Consider the following 22,480-nt stretch of genomic DNA (forward strand, 5'->3'; position numbering starts at 1 on the left):
TTATTCAATTTAGGTTTCTTACTGTTGAAGAAAAGAAGAAAATAGGGCATCTTTGTAAATTGCTGATTGACCAAGGCCGAATCAACTATTTACAGCAGAAAGGATTCAATCCCGCTTTACAGTATTATACAGACCCTCTGGTGTCTTTGGAAAATGTATTGTTAACTGCTCTACCAAATCATTCTTCATCACCAGAAACAACTGCTTAATGGAAAAGAAATTTTGAACATCTGTCTTCCACCAAAAAAATTTTTTTAATTGTATTTTTATATTCATGAAAATATAATTTAAATAGCAGATAATATGAACTTTAAAAAATGTGGCCTCGTTGAACTTTGGTAATGGCTTTGTTTTTTACTTTAGAAGTCCAAACATTAGAGAATTCACCAAATTCCCAAAGTAATCCTCTTCAGCAGGACATCTTGAATTATATTATCCATCAGCATTTATAGAGTTTGGTAAAGTAGTAGAGCAGTTGACTTGGTTACCTGAAACACACATAACATGTCAACATGTGACTAGCACATAAACTTTCTATTTGCATTAATTTTGGAAACTTATTTTCCTTTGGTTTTATTTAATACTTTTTATTTTTCAAGTTCAAGATGTAATAATCAATTTCAGTTTATAACAAGGACCAATCTGAGAAGTTCGTTTATGTATGGATTTTTTTGTCCAGGCAGATCTGGAAAGAATAATTCATTGTGATTATTTGTTTCTGCTGCAAACAAGTTCAGAGATGTTCACAATCAATTAATGAATTCACCTTCAGATTTCAAGAGCCATACCTGTGTTTATATATTAGCAATCAGAATTTGTCCATGACAGACACCAAAACTAAAAAGATATTTTCAAGGAAAAAAACTATTTCACTTCATTTTTTTAATTAGTTAATTATCTAGTGAGAACTTCCAAAAAGATACTTGTTAAGACTAATTCACAAATTAAATTGAAATTTGCAAATAACTTCTGAAGTTAATTAGGTGTCATATCTTTTAAAAGGTCATTTTTACATATACAAGAACAAATATAAGTATATTCTCTCCAGTTCGGGAAAATAATTTGGAATAAAGTAGAAATTAGATAATGATACCAAAAACCTCACTTTCGGGCCTCATTTAGCTCATAAGCAGTTTCTATGCACAAGCAAACATTAAACTAAACATATGGTAAGACTGTTAGTCTTTTCCTCATCTTATCCTTGGTTTATTTCTGCCTTATTTGTAAAAATTATCTTAATCATTGTACATTTGCCAAGACAAAGATACAGAATTACTGATTATAGATATTATAATGATATTCTTAGGTAACTATTATTTGTAGGTCTATGATTACCTTAATTATAAATTAGAAGTCTAGCTCATTTTTAGTTTCTGACCTTTCTACTTTAGTTTAATCTTACATGTCTTATGAGACTGCCTAGGTTCAAATCCCAACCCTACTACTTGATCTCTTTGTGCCTCAATTCCCCGCTTAAAATGGGGGTGATGAAGATAATAATAATACCTCACAGGGTTGTTATGAGCATTAAATGAAATAACACATTAAAATGCTTAGAACAGTTCTAAGTACGGAGTAAGTACTCAATAAATATTAACCGTTTTTAATAGTACTAATTCATAATATTTTTAATGAAATAGGCAGACTTGGTTTTATTATCTCTGTTTAAGTTGTAACCTTTTTTCTCTTGTTATAAGTTCTATGTCAAATATTATTAAAATAAGGTAGTTTGTTTAAATTAGCTACTCATGCCCCCAAATCAAAACATAAATGAAGATAACAATACGTCGTTCAATAATTAACCTGATTTTACTCAGTTAGGCAATGCTAATTTGTGTTATACAATCTGTTTTGCTTCATTCAACAATTTATGCACAGAAATAAAAGCTATCCTACAACAGGCATTATCTCTGTTATATTTCATAAAACATACACACACACACAAGAATTATACTGATAGAGTCCTGTGGCCCAATGAATGTTTCTGACAATGATACCAAGTCCTCTATGGGAAGATAAAGTTGTTCTTCAACATGCCAGCTGTAGACCAAGATTATTGTTTTCCCCAACCTTGCTTATTTCCCTTAAGATTACATGAGACAGTGAATGCATGGGATATGCATATAGCTGTTTCTTGACCTGCAGAAGTTGCAGGTTCAGCAAACTCCTTGAATTTTAGATTGATCTACACAACTACCTCTTCCTGCATTTCCCACAGATATATCAAATGTACTGTTAAAACTGAAGCTCATGTTCCATGTCTACCACCAAACCAGCTTCTATACTTCATTTCCCCATCTCAGCATCACCATTCATCCAGTTGCTCTAACCAAAAACACATTCATCCTGGACTCCTCCCTCTTCTCATCTTCATTCAGTCATCAATTCTGTCTCCTACTTGTCTTTTATATATTTATACTCTACTTTTCAAACCTAGGCCCCAAACTATTACAGCTTTTTTACATATCTTCCTCCAATCTAACCTCCATGTTACTGTTTCTGTGACCTTGCTACAACAGATCTAATGACCTCCATTGGATGTTGGTAAAAATATTTTCTCCAGCTGAAAATAATCTCATATCTGTTTGCTCAGATTATACCTGCTCTTCAAAGTAACTGTTTGAAGAGGTAACTAAATTCTACCTTTTAACTCAAAACTTCTTCACAGTTTAGTGATTATAAAACCATGTTTTCCATTACTATACTATTTATTATTTTTTCTATAAAGCTGTTTTTTAAAAATTTATATTTTATTTATTTTTGGCTGCATTGGGTCTTCGTTGCTGTACACAGGCTTTCTCTAGTTGCGGTGAGCGGGGGCTACTCTTCCTTGTGGTGCACATGCTTCTCATTGCGGTGGCTTCGCAGCATGTGGGATCTTCCCGGACCCGGGCTTGAACCCACGTCCCCTGCATTGGCAGGCGGATTCTTAACCACTGCGCCACCACGGAAGTTCTATTATATTTTATTAACAGAGAGTTATGCTCTTTGTCCTCTTCCCCTAATCTTGGGTTAAGTTAAAGTCATTCCTTCCTTAGTTAAAAAAACAACAAAAAAGAGGTTTTAATTCTAAATTATCAGAGAAAAAAGTGAAATCTATATATCAAAAACTCACATTTTAACTGTTGGCAAAAATCTATGTTCTCTTGATATTTTTCATTCCTAGGCACAGTAGCAAAATATTTTTCATTCCTAGTCAAAATATTTCTTTTTGCTATTTGTGGATTGTAGAAAAAGAGGAAATGGCAGGGAAGGCACTGTTCATGAGTAAACTGACATATGACAAACTGATAGAATGAGGTAGTGAAGCTTTAAGAATTACATCTTCATTCACTTGGTCGTGCTTCAAGTGCTTGACCAAAGTTTATTTCCTGACTCTACTTGAAAGACTTTCAGTATCTTTAGAACCCTTCTCTCCAAGCCTTTATCAAAATCGTGAACAGATTAGAATTTCACTTTTTTTTCCTTCAACAATATTGACTAAGAGACCAGAATTTGACAAAAGGTAAGATGGAATGAAAAGTCTATAAAGGAATTTATATATATATGCATTCCTCTACTAAAAAGAATTTTTAACCTGGGTTATATACAAATCTCATACCTGCTCTCCGTGACTCCTGTATGTATGTGTGCATAAACTGAAGGCCGAATAATTCCCGTTCCTCTTCCTCATCTATGCTTTCACAGGGAGGAAGTGTTACTTCCAATTTCAGTGGGTTGTCTCGGAAGTTGACAAACCTAGCAGTTCACCAAAAAACAGTATTTTTATAGGTGCCATAGAAGTGTACATTTATTTTCCTGGAGAAAGATCAAGTGGTTAATATACTAAATTACTCTTTTTTTTAAACTGGTTTCAGTAACTGAACATCTTGGTGAGATGTGATATATCCCAAGAATCTTTAAGTTTCTTTCCTAGAGGAAAAAAATATTAGCTTTAGACAGCTTATTTTCCAAGCTTGTAAAAGCAACTATTAGTCCATAGCATATGTTTAATGTGGTACACTTAAACTTCCAAGAGCAACCCTAATGCATCTCAAATATACAATTAATGCTATGAACTTAAATTTTCTGCATATTTTATAAAGCATGTCTTATCTATCATTGTATCGTCACCATCTAGTACAAGGCTCAGTAGTTGCTGAATAAGTAAGTGAATGATTTTGTTATGAAAGTTGTGGGATTTGGTGTGAATTCTCACGTCTTATGCTCACTGTCAGGAAATTAAGTTTTAGAAGTTATTTGAGGGAAGTTCTGTTAGTAATTAACTTAGTAAAAAGTTATATTTACCTCTAACATAATCGCCTTGTCCATTTGTAGTTATTTAGGAGGAAAATAATCACTATTCTTATGGTTTTGGTTTTCATATCATGGATAAAGTTTGTTAGCAGTTATAAAGATGATTTTCAGGAAAATGTCACCAACACAGGGCATTCCTTAAAGCTGATAAATCCCAGTACGGCTTAAGTTTCAAGGATTCTTTCTTGAATAATTTAGACCAGTATTATATTAATCCTATTTATAAATTATAGAATTTCAAAGTTGGAAAAGATTTTTAAATGTATTCATTTATGTGAATGAGAACTCAAATCTGTTAATAACAATTTCTTTATATTACTTTGTTCTGCAGCCAGAAAGGAACATGTCAGTTCTGTGTCTACAACTTTTACCTTAGATTGGTCATCTCTTCCATGTACACTGGAATATCTTTCAGTTTATTGTTGCTGAGAACAAGAGTACCCAGATTTTTCATATTGCTGATTGTTTCTGGCAAGCATGTTATTTTATTCCGTTGGAGCCATAATGTGTGTAGACTTTGCATTCTGAAGAATTAAGAGGTTTCTGTGATTAATCACATATAATATGAAAACCCTGGTTCTTATTAACCCAAAATTTTTTAAAATGGCATCTTGTATAACAACTCCTTTAATCAGTATACCTATTGAGTTAACTGACTTCACATTACCTGATTTTAGGGAAACTATAACAAGGGAGTTAATCTCTATCTACAGTATAGCTCTCATCATGTAGTGGTAGAAATTAAATCAATGTATTCTAGAATTCTTCACTATTCTCATAGGATTTCTTGCAGAAGAACTGCTAAAATGCTATCTAATCTGAATTAGAGTCTTAAGAGGAAACTCAGAAATTATTAATATGCCCATTTAGGGCAAGGCAAGTATGCATAATGGTTAACAGCATGGACTCTGGGGCCAGGGTGCCTGGGTTCAAATCCTAACTGGCACACTTACTAACTGTGATCTTGAGCAATTTACTATCATCTCTACATTAGTTTCCTCAATATGTTTTTAAAGTGCACAGAAGTGCCTGGCATGCACTAAGCAATGTTGTTATTGTTGTGGCCTATTCTTGTCAATTTGTTGAAGTCAGCCAGTTTTTCTCTCCCAAACCCGCGGCCCCCCACTTTTCTTTTTTTGGCTGTACCACGTGGCTTGTGGGATCTTAGTTCCCTGACCAGGAATCAAACCCGACCCTCTGCAGTGGAAGCGCTGAGTCCTAACCACTGGACCACCAGGGAGTTCCTCAAAACCCTTTTTTTTTTTTAATTTGGAGTACATGAATATATTCTGTTAAAAAGTAGCATAAATTATTTGGAACTAAATGGATCTATTGTGATTGATTATGTTTGGGGTCCCCTGTGTTTTGTTTATTCTTTCTTATTTATCATAGAGAGCTTCAACACATCTCTTGGTAGCAAAAAAATTTATTTACTTTACCTTTCTATAGTATCAGGAAGTTGTTCAAGTCTGTTGCTTCCCATATCAAGCCACTCAAGGGCAGGCATGTTCAACACAGCAGGAGGGATAGTAGTAAAGTGGTTCATACTCAAATCAAGGTGCGTAAGCTTTAACAAATTGCTGAGCTGAAGAGGAAGGCAAGGTTTTTCAAAATAAATGTCCACAATGTAAGCTACTAGAACACTCACAATGGTACAGGAGATATATCCCATCAAGGATTGTCTACATGATGCTTGCACTTTATTTAGTCACAGCAGTCCACAACAAATGTGAGATAACAATAATGCTAAATAACCTCCAGATAAATGAAAAACTCTCATAGAAAGTTCATCTATTCAAAGAAAACTTATCTCGCAAAATAACCAAGCTCCAGGGTTTATAGCACCTGCCTGGCAGAAGCTTTTTTTTTTCCTTTCTGGGAGTAAACATATGTTTTCCTTTTATCTAGTAGTCGAGATTTGCTTGGGAAAACCCAAACTTCAGAATAATAGTTACTCTTGTTAACCCCCTTTCTTTGTGCCTGATGCTTTACATACGTTATCTCAGTCATAGAATTTACTGTTTGGTAATTCTATTTTTTAACTGAAAACATCAATAAAAAATTTATTAAGACTATATAACAACACCAGCGTGCTCAGCTTAAGAAAACAAATATATCAATATGACTGCCCTCAATGTACTTCTCCCTTCTTCCTCTTTAAAGATAACTCTATCCTGAATTTGGTATCTATTATTCCCATGCATTTTTTAAATGTTTTTATTACTATACATAAATATATGTTTTCTATATAGTTCTCTCTCTATATTACTATTATGTGTATTTTTCATAAACAAAATTATCTTTTTATATGTTTTTGAATTTTATTTAAAGATGATGATACTGTACTTATCTTTCTTTAACTTGCTTTTTTCTCTCAATATCAGTCTTTATATGTATTCACATTGATGCATATAGCTCTAGTTTATTCATCAACTTTACGAGGTGAGTACCTTTTTTCCCTTTTATGGACAAAATGGTTTAGGGAGGCCATGTGACTAGAAATGATGGAGCTATGATGTGCACTCAAGTTTTCGTGGACCTAAAGCTGCAAAATGTCTAAATTTCTCTTTCCTCTGTAGTGAAAATTTCAAAATGTAAGAATTTAGTTAACTTTTACAAAAGACTCTCCATTTAGCTAGGCAAGTTCTATGTTTTATTTCTATCTCAGGGCACATTCAGATTCATTCCACACCTTTAACACCTCAAAAAATGCACAAATATAGTGTTTTATGGGTAATGCAAAAAAGCAGTTTTCCATTTAGTAGCCGATATTTCTCTAGCTTTATAATTCGTAATGAATAAAACACTTTTCAAAACTTGTCATCTGACTTTTAAAATTTTCAAATGATTCAGAATAGTGTATAAAAAGATTGTTTTTACATTAGCATAAATTTGTTTGTGTGTTACAGTGTGTGCAGTTTAATGACTGAGAGCTAAGTCTCCTGTTGCAGATTTCTCAGTGGGACTAGAGCCCTTTGGTTTTAAAAGCTTGAAGAAAGATATTAAAACCATTATAATCTAAGTCTTAATTTTGCATAAGTGAAAATTGAGACCTAGTTATGTAAAGTGGTGTGCTCAAGGCCACACAGCTACTTAAAGGCCACACTTGGAAATAACTCCAGGCTCAAGATCTCAGTTCACTATTTGTTCCTGTAAAACGTATTTCTTTAAGTAAAGACATTAAGGTAAAGACAGGTTAATAGACATGCCCAAATTCACATAGCTTTTTAGTGACAGAACCAAAGCTAGAAACAAAATCACAATAATTAAAAATTAGAAATAAAATGTTTATTGGCCCTCTTTTAGGTATAAAGAAATTGTCCCTGTGATCATGATTTTCATCATAATCAAGTGTATACATTTCACTAAACTAAACTATTATAAGATCAGATGGATATAGCTATAGAAACTATGTTTTACTTGCAAGAGCAACAATAATTGGTGCATGTTTACTGATTTGGGGAGGAAAGTGACATTCTTACCAAGATAAAGTGGGAAAGGAGAATAGTCTTTTATTTTGAGTTTTATTATTTTTCTTAACTTTTATCTTGCAAAATCATTGTTTTCAAGGCAAAACACCATGGAAATTTCCTTTGCTGATTCTAAGAGCCTTAAATATGCTTGAAAAATAATAGGAATGTCTGTATCTCTATGATCAGTTTGGTCTTACCAAGAACAAGATATCATACCAAATCAAAGTTTGAGGGCTTTCCAAGCCCACTGCCTTGCTTTACTTGGTAGAGCCTAGGAAGCTAGCAAACACTTTTCCTAAACTGAAGAATTCATGTCTTTTTACTTAACCTCTATCTCAAAAGCTGATCACCTATAAAAACTAACTAATAAACAAAAGAGTTTTTCTATCACCACATTGTCTGTGCTTTATGATTATCATTTATTCATTCAATAGGCATTAAGTAACATCTACAACCTAGGCTGTGCCTTCAATTCTGGGAATTGAAATAAGTAAGATTCTCACTCTGGCCTTCAAGGAGATCACAGTCTAGTCAACTAATGATGTCAGTACTGTGACAATAATAGAAATAGCTTTTTATGCTAAATAAATCTTTCTCTAATTAAAAACATGCTTTATAATAATAGGAAATGGTTTTCACTAAATATTTTCTGAAATAAAATTTATAGCATTTTTCCATCAGTGTTATTTTTAATGATCACGCAGTGGAGAAGTAAACCACTAGTAGAAGGAAAATAAAATCATAGGTATTTATATCATTCTGACCTCTTGTGGAAGATCACATATATCTCTGTTAACAGCAAGTTCAAGTTTCTCCAAGCTGGCACAGTTACTTAGTTCCTTGGGGACAGTTTTGATATTGTTGTAACTAAGAATCAGTTCCTGAAGTCTAGTGAGCAGTCCTACAGAAAAATAATACACAATAAAGAGCAGAGGGATATACAATAATGTTTCCAGTTATTAAGTATTACAGCATAACTTACTTGCCCGTTTCATATTGGCAAATTCACACTTAGGCTCTTCCCTTTTCCCAGTGTGTGTCCCTGCCCCTTCTTCAGATAAAGAGCTGGTGATTTATCAGTGCTTTAGACAAAAATATTTTTTTCATTCTGTTTTATCTATACTATATCCTGACCAGTTTTCCATTGGGGGATTTTTTTTTCCTCATTTAAGGAATTTTCTCTAATTTTCTTTCTTGTCTTCAATTTGTTCCCTTCTAGGAGGAATAACCAAACCAACAATATTGTTTCCAGAATCTACACAATATTATTACCAAAGAGACTTCTCTTGCATTGAAATCTCATTTTGAATCACCTCAGTAAATCCAGAAGCTTGAATTCCCTGGAAGCTTCAGTTTAGACTAGATGTTTAAAATTTTAAGATTCAGGACTATATAAAGATGAGATCTTTATTCCATGTATCAAAAAAAAAAAAATTCTCAGTGAAAAACACAGGAATAAAAGCAATTTTCCTTACCAATTCCTCGAGGTATGTCTGAAATTGTGTTTCGAGATAAATCTAACACAATAAGGTTCTGGAATCTTCCGATGAATTCAGGAATTTTCACCAAGCCAGTTCTATGAAGTTGCCATTCCTGTAGCTGATTTAGTTTTACTAGAGAAGAAGGGAGGGTCTAAACTCAAGTAAAAAAAATGAAAGAGTTACTATATTACTTAAATTATTTTAGTATCATGCCATACAGAAATATGACTGTAGAGATACTATTTGATTTGTAAAAGAACTTAGGAATATTTTTTCTTTAATGAGTTATATTTCCAAATACTTTGTGCTACTTCTAAGTTTTAAGAACTTTCCTTTTTTGGCGGGTGCTAAACCTTCGAACCCCAATCATAATAACATAAACGAAAATAACATATTTCAGTCAATATTGCACACACATAGAGCTGTGTTCTAAAGATTCTATTTTATTAGGCTTAACTAGAGTACATATGTTTGAACATGAGAATATGGTGGCTAATTGAAATTATAGAGAAAAAGATCATTCTAATCAATTCAAACTTCCCATTCTGTTTTGAAATAGTTTTTTTAAGCAGATTTTCTTTTAATTTAAGAATTTTAAAAGTTTCAACTATTCTGAACTCTATGCCTTTTCCCTTCCAGCCTAAAGTAGCCAAAAGACAAAATAAAGGAGCTACCCTCTAGCTAAATATACCGATATGTATGAAAACAAACACTGACTCAAGGGATAGAGGTGGCCCTTGTCAAAATTAGAGTAGGCCTAATGTAAATAAGCAACTATGTTTGTGTGTGTGTGTGTGTGAGAGAGAGAAAGAGAGGGAAAGAGAGAAAGAGGAGATAATATGAATCTGGTTGTGGACCTAAGAAAAAAATTAATATACATTTCCATTTTGTGAAGTTTTAACTGAGCATTTCCTTTTTTGTTTTTTTACTTTAAGGCCAAAGCTTTATTTAAAACACCTTCCGCTGCTTTTAATTGAGCATTTGCTTTGAAAAAGCTACACGATTTTTGTTAAGCAGATGGTCACCTTTTTATGGAAAATGAGAAATTGCTTATTAGAAGGATTAGTGGGAGAAATATTACAAATGACTTAAATTTAGGCAGAGTTAAAGCACATTGGTTGAAGTTTTGCAATAAAAAGTTGTGAAGTTACATTAATTTTCAGTTCATATTGCCCAAATTCATTTGGTACATTATTAAAATTAGAATTCCTAACTATTCCAGACTTAAGCACATAATTTAAGAATCGTTCTCTCAACTCTCCCACAAAATGCGAAATATAAAAAATCAAATATTACTTCTATAAAGCTTACCTTCCATTCCTCTTTTTCTATCTTCAAAATGACCCTTCCGTCTTCCCTGGTGACCTTTTCTCTTAGCTTGGTTAAGCTCACTCGTTCTTCCCAGATTCCCACTAGCCTAGGAGACCAGGAAATCATTTTAGTTCACAAGTAATGACATAGGTAGCATTCACTTTTGTATGAAAAAGTGACCCATCAAAAACAACCATTTGATTGATAGTGTTTGGAAATCAGACAAGAATTTAGTTTTCAAGAATTATAAATATGATTAATATGATAAATGCCCTATTTTTAAGTTTTTGAAAAGTATCATAACTCTCCATAGATGTTTTTGTAACAGCTTTTTTGAGATATAATTCACATACCATAAAAATCCTTTTAAAGTATACAATTCAGTATTTTTTCATATATTCACAGAGCTGTGCAACCATCACCACTATCTGATCCAAAACATTTTCAGCACTCAAAAAGAAACCCCATGCCCTTAGCAGTCACTCCCCATTCCTCCCTCCCCCAGCCCCTGGCAACCAATAATCTACTTTCTATCTCTATGTCTATCTTTCTTTCTCTCTATCTCTACTTTCTATCTCTATCTTTTCTATATTTGCCTAATCTGGACATTTCATATAAAAGGGATTATATAATATGTGGTCTTCTGTGTCTGGCTTCTTTCATGTAGCATAGTTTTATCCAAAGTTTATGCATGCTGTAACGTGTATCAGTACTTCATTCCTTTTTATAGAAGAATAATATTCTGCCAAATTTTGTTGATCCTTTCATCAGCTGATGGACATCTGGGTCAATTCCATTTTTTAGTTATTCTGGATAATGCTACTATGAACATTCATGTACAAATTTTGGGGTAGACATATGTTTTCTCTTGAGTTTGTGTATTCCTAGGAGTAGAATTGCTGGGTCGTTTCGTAACTCGATGTTTAACTTTTTTAAAACTGCCAAACTTTGTCCAAATTGATTGCCTCATTTTACCTTCCCACCAGCAGTGTATGAGGGTTCTGATTGCGCCACATCTTTGCCAACGTTTGTTAGTGTCCATCTTTTTTTTTATGTCACATTTCTTTTTTAAAAAAAATTATTTATTTATTTATTTATTTATTTATTTTATTTTTGGCTGCATTGTGTCTTCGTTGCTGCGCACGGGCTTTCTCTAGTTGGGGCGAGCGGGGGCTACTCTTCGTTGTGGTGCGCGGGCTTCTCATTGCGGGGGCTTCTCTTGTTGTGGAGCACAGGCTCTAGGCACGTGGGCTTCAGTAGTTGTAGCATGCAGGCTCAGTAGTTGTGGCGCACGGGCTTACTTGCTCCGTGGCATGTGGGATCTTCCCGGACCAGGGCTCGAACCCATGTCCCTGCATTGGCAGGCGGATTCGTAACCACTGTGCCACCAGGGAAACCCAGTGTCCATCTTTTTGATCATAGCTATCCTAGGGGTGTGAAGTGGTACCTCACTGTTGTTTTGACTTGCATTTATTAAATATCTAATCCATAGATATTTAATTAAAAATGTTTTAAAGACTTGCAAATGATATAGTTCAACTTCAGAGTTCAATTGTATATTACTATATTCTATTATATCCAGATTTAGTTTTTCAGATATAAAAATGTACAAAATTCTAGAGCACATCCTATTGATTTTTGGTTCATAGCAAACATACATAATGTCAAGCTTATAAAAATGACTAACAAAAGGTTGCAGATGGTTTTCTATTTCTATACTAGAAATTTTTCATGTATGAAAAATAAAGAATAAGTTTAGAATTGAAATTTTGCACTTTTAGCCTATTAGAATGATACATAATAAAGAAATATAAGCAATCATCAAAGAAGATAGGTTTAATTAACTTGAATATTTATTTGCCAAAATTCTCTTGACATCTAAGAGTTAATATATATTCTTAGCAATTCTGCGTATTAACTGATCTTCAGTGAGGATTTTATTTTAATTAACTGAAAACCAAATATCTCTAAAAGTATAATATTTGCTGTCTATATATGTTTGTGTTTGCAAAACATTTCTATGGAGTCTGCATATTTTCATCCACTGCTTGTCTGAAAGTTAACTAATCTGCTAACAAGTGCACTGTGGCAATGGCTATGTGTAGCCTTCTAGACTGAACAGCTAAGCTTCCAATAGCTGTGGTTAAGTGAGACAAAATGTATACTGCCATCTATTCAATTACACCAAGTTTTATAAAAATAGAACTACTTAAACAGTAGACATAATGATTATTAATTACTTATTACTCACTGAAATATATGTATTTCAGAGCAAGATTTAATGATGGGCAATGAAGTGTGTTATTCCCTCACGTTTAATTTCAATTAAAGAATTCATCAAGCACCCATTATATGCCAAATACTATGCTGGACATTGTGGATACAAAAAGCTCTGTCCTTAATGAGTGAGGCTAACTATTATTAAACAAGTTTATTTCCATCTCTTAAATGATTCATTAATTCTTTCTGGCTCTGTATTACTATGATCTAAGTCCAGAATATATCACTTAATTTGGTGACCATGGGCAAGACATCTCACCTCTAAGGAACTTGCCGATAAAACATGGGGTTTGGATTAAGTAATATCTAAGGTCTCTTCTAGCTCTAGTATTCTATAATGCCTACACTGTTTATTTTAAGCTTGATGTTCTTTCAAAGTTTTGAACAGAAATTTTCTACCTCCTCTAAAACCCTTTTATTATAGTCTAAAGACTTTCTCCAATGTTGTTATACCAACTCTTACCCAAGTGCTTGCTTTCTTCAAGGCAGCTTGGCATGCAAAGACAGAACAATTTCTGTTTAAACTTAAGGCTTTTTGAGCTAAATCTTTAGCCACTTTTAGCTGAGAGAAGAAGCATTAGATTACATTTTTACCCCTTGCCTGTTTTGTATAGAGAAAACTTGAAGCTGCTGAAATTAAATGATTCTTAACTAGACACATATAACAGGTGAAATTCAAGAGTTTAGAACCAACTCGTGATTTCTGACCACAGTTTTTTAAAAAGTGGATAGGATTTATAAGAGTACTCGAGTCAATAGAGAACAGAGAACAGACTTGTGGTTGCCAAGGGAGGGGTGGGGTTTGGGATTAGCAGGTGCAAACTAGTATATATAGGATGGATAAACAACAAGGTCCTATTGTATAGCACAGGGAACTATATTTAATAGCCTGTGATAAACCATAATGGAAAAGAATATAAAATATATATATATATATATACATATAACTGAGTCACTTTGCTGTACAGTAGAAATTAATACAACATTGTAAATCAACTATACTTCAATAAATTTTTTTTAAAAAAGAGTACTTGAGTCAAGTTTGTCATAATTGTATAATATAAACATAATATGTGTCATAAGAGTAGTTTTACATATTTCAGTCTAGGGAAATTTAAGACCTAAGGTGAATATAAGCTTACTGAGTCACATTGCTTAGGTACGAATACAAGTGAATACCAGTTCCACATTTATTAGCCATGCGATCTTTGACAAGTTACCTAGGCCTATCCTTCAGGTTTTCCATCTTTAAAATGGAGAAAATAATATCACCTATGTGTGGCAGAGACTGCTTATCATTCCCCAGTATCTGTTACTCCTCTTCTTCCTCAGTAACAGATCCTCTAAATTTAACTGGGCACAAGACTTCATTTAGCCATCCTCCTTTGCAGCTAGGTATGGGTCATATGAAGCTTTGGCTAGTGAGATGTTAGCAGAAATAGTAATGTGTGCAACTTCCTGCTGGCTGGAATCAAGTACATTGGCCAAAGTTGGTGTATCTATGTATTTGGGGCCATGAGGTGACTAAAGTCCATTCCTAAAGGAATGGAGACTATCCACAGTTGAGCAACAAGATAAAAGCCTGAATGTGTGACTCAGTGGAGTGCTGTGCCAGCCCTCTTCTTTGCTGGGAGAATGCCAGTTATTTCTAAGTGTTTACACTTCCTCCAAGTTACCCAAGTATAAATCTTAATTTGTCTAAACCAATCATACAATCTCATTTCCCTGGAAGGTAATTGGATTAGGGGTGTACTAATGACCCAATTCTGGCCAATGAGAGGTGAAGGAGAAGTTTGATGGAGACCTCAGAAAGGTTTTCTCATTCTTAAAGAAGATACAGAAATAAATAATTCCTGCTCTTCTGATAACGTAATGATGCCTGGCTGTGATGCCTGGAAGTATACCAGTCATCCTGTGACACTGAGAGAAGCTAACCTGAGGACCAAACTGACACCCTGATAAAAAGAAGCTGAGTCTTTAAAACTGTTGAAGCTTTGGAATTGCCTTACCTCAGAACTTCCTTATTGTTTAAGCCATTTTTAGTTGAGTTTTCTGTTATTTGCTGACACAAGACCATTTTTTTAAATGAGATATAACTGACATATAACATTATATTAGTTCTAGATGTACAACATAATGGTTTGATATTTGTACCTATTGCAAGACCATTTAATGTTTAGAAAGAGACCTAACAAATGATAACTGAAGGGAGCTACGTGGAATCTATGAGGAAAGGGGCTATCCTTGCAAGAGTAGTAGGATAATTTGGAGATATCCAATGAGGAAGGTAGGTTGGTATCAATAAGGCAGAGGAAGTGAGAGCCGAACTATTTAAGTATAGCCCAAATAGAGGAATCAGGTGATCCACAGGGGCCCTGGCTGGAACTCACAGCTATTTAAATAGGTGAGAATGTACCGTACCTTCTACTGCCAGTTGTTGTTTTAGATCCTAGGGAATATAATGTTGAACAAACAATCTCTGAAAAGTAGACTAAATGATACTAATCAAACTTTGATGAAAGTTGAACAGACTCCTAGGGCAACTACTATTTTCACTTATAGACACTTGTATTTTTTGTGGCCCCCATCACATGGCCACACTTAATTGTCAGGTGCTTCCTTTAGTTATATTTTGGGTTTTCAGTAAACAGAAACCTCTATCAAATTCAATAATAGGCATTTAATAAATACTATTTTTAATAATAAGGATGTTATGAATTTTTTCTAATTCAAGATAATAAACATGTTATAGCATACTTTAGTTGAAATTCCTTCTCTCGCTTCAGGTCTTCATTGTATTTCTTTATTCTTTTCTCCCAAACTTCCTTTAAAGAATTGACAGCTCCAGTACAAACCACATTTTCTGACATGACTTCTCCACATTGTCACAGAGTCACCAACTTCATTAAATTTTGAATAGCTGAATCACAGATGCCATCTCAGAAAGGGCCTGATTGTACCAGAGGGAAAAAAAAAAACAGTAGTGTTTCAGAATGTTTACTGAGTACCACAATGATCATAACAGCTTTTTACTGAACACATTCCATGTTCCCAAAACTATTTTATGCACTTTACATGCCATATTTCACTAAATAATTCTCATAAAAATATCATGACATGGGTACTTTTATTGTCTCTAACACACAGATGAGAAAATGGATCCCTAAAAAACGTGGGCAATTGGTTAAGGTCTCATCTCTAATAAGTGGCAGAGGGGGGAACTGATGCCAAGTCTACTTCCTTTGTTACTATTAATTCACAATAATGAAAAACTGCAACTAGTTTACGTGTCCAGTTATAAGGAAATGTTTAATAATGGATATACAAGATAAGCAGGTATCTTGGTATATCTGCTTAATCTAGATGCTATATGTACAAGCTGGAATTCAGTTAAGTGGGATATATTGGTATTGTTTTCTCTTGTGTAAAATAAATGGCAAACGGACTCATCTAACACTGAGGATTGTGATGTGAATCTCAGAAATGGGAGGAAAATAATAATAGGGGAACGGTTATGTAAATTATGGTAGATCTATTTGATGGAATGCTCTTTGTCTTACAAATAATAGTACTGATTTTTCACCATATTATATTAGTAATAATGAAAAAATTTGATTCACAATTAATTTAACTATTTTGTTCAAAATTCAAGAAGTCAAAGATGTCCACAATTACCACTTCTATTCAACATTATACTGGAATGCAATAATGCAAGAAAATTAAATAGAAAGGTATAAAGTTTGGAAAGGAAAAAGTGAAATTTGCAACAGCATAGGAAAAAAGGTACTCTCATGCACTAAAGGTGACAGTATATATTGTTATATTCTCTATGGAGAGAATTTTAGTAATATCTATCAAACTTACAGGGCCATATTCACACTCATAAGAATATATACTGTAAATATTTTCAATTGTAGAATGACATATTACAAAGTTATTCACTACAGTGTTTTTCATAACAGCAAAAGATTGGAAACAACATAACTTTCCACCAATAAATTATAGTGCATGCATATCATGGGAAATTATATAGCTCCATAAAGAAGGAAAAGCATTTTATATACTGATATACCATGATCTCCAAAATGTATGACTATGACAGTTTATTGTCCATTCTAATTAATATGGATACTTGGGTCCCAGATTTTTGCTATTATGAGTAATACTGTTTCTAAAATTCCTGTTCTTATCTTCTTGTTGCTCAAGTGGTATTATTCCTACTGAGTATATACCCAGGACTAGAATTGCTAGATCACTGTGTATGTGGACTGTTCAAATTTATAAGATAGAGCCCAATTGTTTTCCAAAATGATTATGCCCATTTATACTCTTACTACAACTGTATAAGGGTCCCCATCGATGTATATCCTCACCAATACACTACTGCATAAAATGATATCTCATCGTGATTATTATTTACACTTTCCTGATTAATAAATGCTCCAGGCTAATAAACAAGGATTGTCCAGTTGAATAAGAGACAAAATCCTGTGTATTGTTTACAAAAGGCACACCTAAAACATAAAGATAGAAAAAAATGGAAAGTACAAAAAAGAAAAAGATCACTCCTAGGTTTATACTCAAGAGAAATGAAAATATATGTTCACACAAAAACTTGTACATGAATGTTGATAGTAGCATTATTCTTAAGAGCCCTAAAGTAGAAAACAAATGGCTATTAACTAACGAATGGACAAACAAAATGTGGTGTATGCATACAATGGAATGTTATTCTGGCATAAAAAGGAACAAAGCACTGATACATGCTACATCATGGAGAAATTTTGAGTAAAATTACGCTGATAGAAGCCAGACACAAAATACCACAAATTGTATAATCCCATTTATATGAAATGTCCAGAATAGGCAAATCCATGAAGAAAGAAAACAGATTAGTGATAACCAGGGGCTTTGCAGAAGGGGAAATAGGAGTGATTGCTAAGGGTACGAAGTTTCTTTTTTGAATGATGAAAATCAACTTTTTGAAATAAATCAACCTATGAAAAAGCAGACTTATTTATGGCTAAAAACCAGAATGTAATAAATGTGGTACATCTTGAAAATATAAAAATAAAAGTACTTTTAATAGAATGTGGAAGAAGGAAATGGGGAAGTAGAGGGTAGGGGAGTCAAGAGATACTGTCTATACTTTATGGAACAAGAAATAGAGATTTAAGTATTTAAGTTATAAGGCAGTCAAAAGAGAAATTAAAATAGGGATATAACTCTATGGGGGTGCAAGTGAACTTAAGCATCATCTTTCATAATGAAACTCCATAGACAATGTCTAAAGCTGAGAAGACACAGCATAACTGCCTTTGGAAAAGAAAAATGTATTATGGAGATAACCACTGAAAACTAATCCTGAAATAGTTAAAATGGTTACTTCACGACAAAGGAGCAAGAACATACAATGGAGAAAAGACAGCCTCTTCAATAAGTGGTGCTGGGAAAACTGGACAGCTACATGTAAAAGAATGAAATTAGAACACTCCTTAACATCATACACAAAACTAAACTCCAAAAGGATTAAAGACTTAAATGTAAGACCAGACACTATAAAACTCTTAGAGGAAAACATAGGAAAAAACACTCTTTGACATAAACCACAGCAAGATCTTTTTTGACCCACCTCCTAGAGTAACGGAAATAAAAACAAAAATAAATAAATGGGACTTAATTAAACTTCAAAGCTTTTGCACAGCAAAGGAAACCATAAACAAGACAAAAAGACAACCCTCAGAATGGGAGAAAATATTAGCAAATGAAACAACAGACAAAGGATTAATCTCCAAAATATACAAGCAGCTCATGGAACTCAATATCAAAAAAACAAACAATCCAGTTAAAAAATGGGTGGAAGGGGCTTCCCTGGTGGCACAGTGGTTGAGAGTCTGCCTGTTAATGCAGGGGACACGGGTTCGAGCCCTGGTCTGGGAGGATCCTGCATGCCGCGGAGCAGCTGGGCCCGTGAGACACAACTGCTGAGCCTGCGCGTCTGGAGCCTGTGCTCCGCAACGAGAGAGGCCACAATAGTGAGAGGCCCGCGCACCGCGATGAAGAGTGGCCCCCGCTTGCCGCAGCTGGAGAAAGCCCTCGCACAGAAACGAAGACCCAACATAGCAATCAATCAATCAATAAATAAATAAATCTTAAAAAAAAAAAAAATGGGTGGAAGACCTAAATAGACATTTCACCAAGGAAGACATACAGATGGCCAAGAGGCACATGAAAAGATGCTTAACATCACCAACTATTATTGAAATGCAAATCAAAACTACAATGAGGTATCACCTCACGCCAGTCAGAATGGCCATTATCAAAAAATCTAGAAACAATAAATGCTGGGAAGGGTGTGGTGAAAAGGGAACCCTTCTGCACTGTTTGTGGGAATGTAAATCGATACAGCCACTATGGAGAACAGTATGGAGGGTCCTTGAAAAACTAAAAATAGAACTACCATATGACCCAGCAATCCCACTACCGGGCATATACCCTGAGAAAACCATAGTTCAAAAAGAAACATGTACCACAATGTTCATTGCAGCACTATTTACAATAGCCAGGACATGGAAGCAACCTAAGTGTCCATCGACAGATGAATGGATAAAGAAGATGTGGAACATATATACAATGGAATATTACTCAGCCATAAAAAGAAACGAGATTGAGTTATTTGTAGTGAGGTGGATGGACCTAGAGTCTGTCATAACAGAGTGAAGTAAGTCAGAAAGAAAAACAAATACCGTATGCTAATGCATATATATGGAATTAAAAAAAAAAAAAAGGTACTGATGAACCTAGGGGCAGGACAGGAATAAAGAGGTAGACATAGAAAATGGACTTGAGGACATGGGGTGGGAGGGCAAAGCTGGGGTAAAGTGAGAGTAGCATCGACATATATACACTACTGAATGTAAAATAGTTGGCTGGTGGGAAGCAGCAGCATAGCACAGGGAGATCGGCTCTGTGCTCTGCGTTGACCTAGAGGGGTAGAATAGAGAGGATGGGAGGGAGGCTCAAGAGGGACGGGATACGGGGACATGTGTATGCATGTGGCTGAGTCGCTTTGTTGTGCAACAGAAACTAACACAGTATTGTGGAGCAATTATACTCCAGTAAAGATCTATTTTAAAAAATAGTTACTTCTAGGGTGATAGAAATGAGGTGGATAATATTGCTTTTCATTATTAATCTCTAAATTACTGATTTCTTTAAACTAAAAGTATGCAGTGTGTGTGTGAGAGAAAGAAAGACAGAGACAGAGAGAGGGAGAAAAATGTGTTGATATTACAGAGGGAAAAAGTTTAACATTTCAGGATGAATGTATAAGTGCCAATACGCAGAAAATTATTAGGAGGAGGTCCTTATTTTAAGCAATGCATGCAGAATTTAAACAGAAACAGATCTTCAAGATCTTTTTTGCCATCAAGAAACCTTGGGATATTTATGCTAATAATCCAACCCCCTGTCCAGTTACAATTTATTATCTCAGATGTAAGCAAGTTTGAAGTAGTTATTTATCAAATAATAAAGTTTAAAATCTCAAGTATCTACATGTAAATGTGTATTTTACTGGACATATATAACTATTCATGTGCTCATTCATGTCCTCGTTTGCCATTAAACTTAGGTCAGCCATCTGTTTTCTGTAATAGTGACCAATGCCTCTTTGAGGAAAACAAGTCAGTAGTGATATGTGTGTCTGCCTCCAGCATGGGATTGTGTTCTCTACCTTGATTACTACAACAGAAAAGCACATCGCGTGGCAGTGAAGTAGGCATGGCTGTGACATGACTCAGGAGTCAGCTTCCCAGAGTCAAAAGAAAACAAAAGAAATACAATCTCAGTAGAAATACTTCTTGACTTCTGGGGAAATCAATCTTCCAGAGAAGGACAACTACATGAATGATTATGAACCTCCAAGAGACTTTTAAATTCAATTCCAATTTTAGTTGTACATTCCAGCAAATACTGACACAGTAAAAACATCAACAGCAAGTTATTTATATGTCAAGAGTGGGAATAAACGTTTTTGAAAAATACTTACCACAGTCGGTAGATGAAAACGCTGACATGCCCAAAGTTAGTGTATCAACTAGGAGTGGATTGCTGGGAGAACTGTTTTCAGTGTGACTCCGAATGATTAAAATCCTCAGTCAGACCGTAACCAAGTGAAATGTAATGTCAGCCTAGTTCTAATTTTAGTTCATGGTCAAAGCTGAGAATAGCAAAAATCACATGGAGCTTCTGCACAAAGGATCAGCTGATAATGTATGTGAGTGCATTCCGTACACTGTAAAATGCCGTACTGCAGGTATTATAAAACCATCAGGCGTAACTACTTCTAAGCTCCTGAAAAATAACTCCTATTGAAAGTCCTTCCACTTTTCATGATTTATACCTTTTGGGTATTTAATAGAATTTAATGAATCTGTTCCAAGCAAAGAAATTGAGAAATACACAGATGTATGGCATAACAAAAACCCTACCTAGTAAGCCATAGATATTTAAATATTTAAACTAAAGTTTCAACTGCTTCAGAAAAAAAGAAAAATGAAGGTGTGGAGAAATTCAGGTAACAGAGGAGCCCCAAGCTTCTGCTGCATCCAGGTTTCAGATTTAATTATCTTTTAATTCTCATCTCTTCAGACTTCAAAAATAGGAGTTAATTCCAAATTCTTTAAAAATATATGTATTTATTTTTTGAATTGGTAATACATGAACATGGAACAAAATTCAAAAGATGATGAACACTTCTCGCCTCCAGCCGTTAAGTTCTCTTCTCTGAAGGCAACCACTATTGCTAGTTACTTCTGCGCCCTTCCAATGATGGTCTGTGAATTTACAAGCATGAATGTCTACATTCTTTAAAAGCCCACACACATGCTGGTATGCACACACACACAAATGGTAGCATACTATATACATTGTTCTATACCATGTTTTCTTACTCAGAATATCTTGAAAATTGTTTTATATTAGCATATTTAGAGTTACATCCTTCTTTTTAATGCCTACATAGCATTTTGGTGTGTAGGTTGGTCATAATTTGTTTAGTCACTTGGACACTTCCAACAACCTCAGTGCTTTTAAATGCCTGATTATTCCATAGAAATTCTCTAATGCTTCTATAGTGAATAAGCTCAGAGAGTTATGGGGTTGCTCAAGATTACAGAAATAGTAAAGATCACAGAACCTAAGCTGTAGTCTCCCTGTCCAGAGAGTTTGCACCATCCCACACGTGGCTGCCTTGAATATGTTCATAAGTCAACACTGAAGTTCAAGGAGGAGTTTTGTTTCCATTTAAAAGAAGACTAAATTGTCCCCGTGGAAACAATTTAGATTTACTTCTGCCTTTGGCACTGTCTACAATTAAATTTTAACTTGACAAAGTTTATAGAAAACCCATAAATTTCAAAGCTTCTCTCTCCTTCTCTTATCTAGCCTCTTATTTTCCATACTCAGATCTAAGAGGCAACACTGCCGGAAGTGAGACCAGTTGAGAAGTTGTTAAAGTGACCTACACTAGAGAAATGGCAGGGAGAGTGGGGAAAAGTGAACAGATTTATGAGCTATTTATGAAGGAGATTACAGTTCTAGTGATTTGAGGACAACAGGGGATTAGAGAGAAAGAAG

General features: G+C 34.4%; 2 protein-coding genes across 5 annotated transcripts in view; one reads left to right on the forward strand and one right to left on the reverse strand.

Annotated features, from left to right (window-relative positions):
• The window catches only part of TRMT13 (tRNA methyltransferase 13 homolog), a 32,412-nt gene extending 23,261 nt beyond the window's left edge, over window positions 1-9,151 (forward strand). For 2 of the 4 annotated variants that reach the window (XM_059926941.1, XM_059926950.1), the window contains exon 11: window positions 14-2,636. In XM_059926941.1, the coding sequence (XP_059782924.1) occupies window positions 14-209 (196 nt within the window). In that variant the 3' untranslated portion in view covers window positions 210-2,636. Of the gene's footprint in view, window positions 1-13; window positions 2,637-8,988 lie in introns of those variants that run through there. The other 2 variants (XM_059926967.1, XM_059926960.1) reach the window with 2 other exon arrangements.
• On the reverse strand, window positions 329-21,016 carry LRRC39 (leucine rich repeat containing 39). Its single transcript, XM_059927006.1, has 9 exons — window positions 20,892-21,016; window positions 15,599-15,791; window positions 10,562-10,667; window positions 9,245-9,401; window positions 8,534-8,670; window positions 5,736-5,881; window positions 4,668-4,820; window positions 3,602-3,738; window positions 329-488 (listed from the first exon to the last, which is right to left on the reverse strand). Exons 2-9 carry the CDS (start codon window positions 15,709-15,711, stop codon window positions 433-435), a joined length of 1,005 nt encoding a protein of 334 aa, XP_059782989.1. The 5' UTR covers window positions 15,712-15,791; window positions 20,892-21,016; the 3' UTR covers window positions 329-432.
• Between the last annotated feature and the right edge of the window lie 1,464 nt (window positions 21,017-22,480).

The sequence above is a fragment of the Balaenoptera ricei genome, chromosome 1, assembly GCF_028023285.1.
Source record: "Balaenoptera ricei isolate mBalRic1 chromosome 1, mBalRic1.hap2, whole genome shotgun sequence".
Taxonomy (NCBI): Eukaryota; Metazoa; Chordata; class Mammalia; order Artiodactyla; family Balaenopteridae; genus Balaenoptera; species Balaenoptera ricei.

Excerpts from the sequence above, each read along its gene's own strand:
- LRRC39 (XM_059927006.1), bottom strand. The coding sequence starts at position 15,711 with ATGTCAGAAAATGTGGTTTGTACTGGAGCTGTCAATTCTTTAAAGGAA. Across the intron at positions 10,668-15,598 it reads GAGAAGGAATTTCAACTAAA|GCTAGTGGGAATCTGGGAAG; the intron begins GTATGCTATAAC and ends CTGGTCTCCTAG. Across the intron at positions 9,402-10,561 it reads TAGAAAAAGAGGAATGGAAG|ACCCTCCCTTCTTCTCTAGT; the intron begins GTAAGCTTTATA and ends ACTTGAGTTTAG.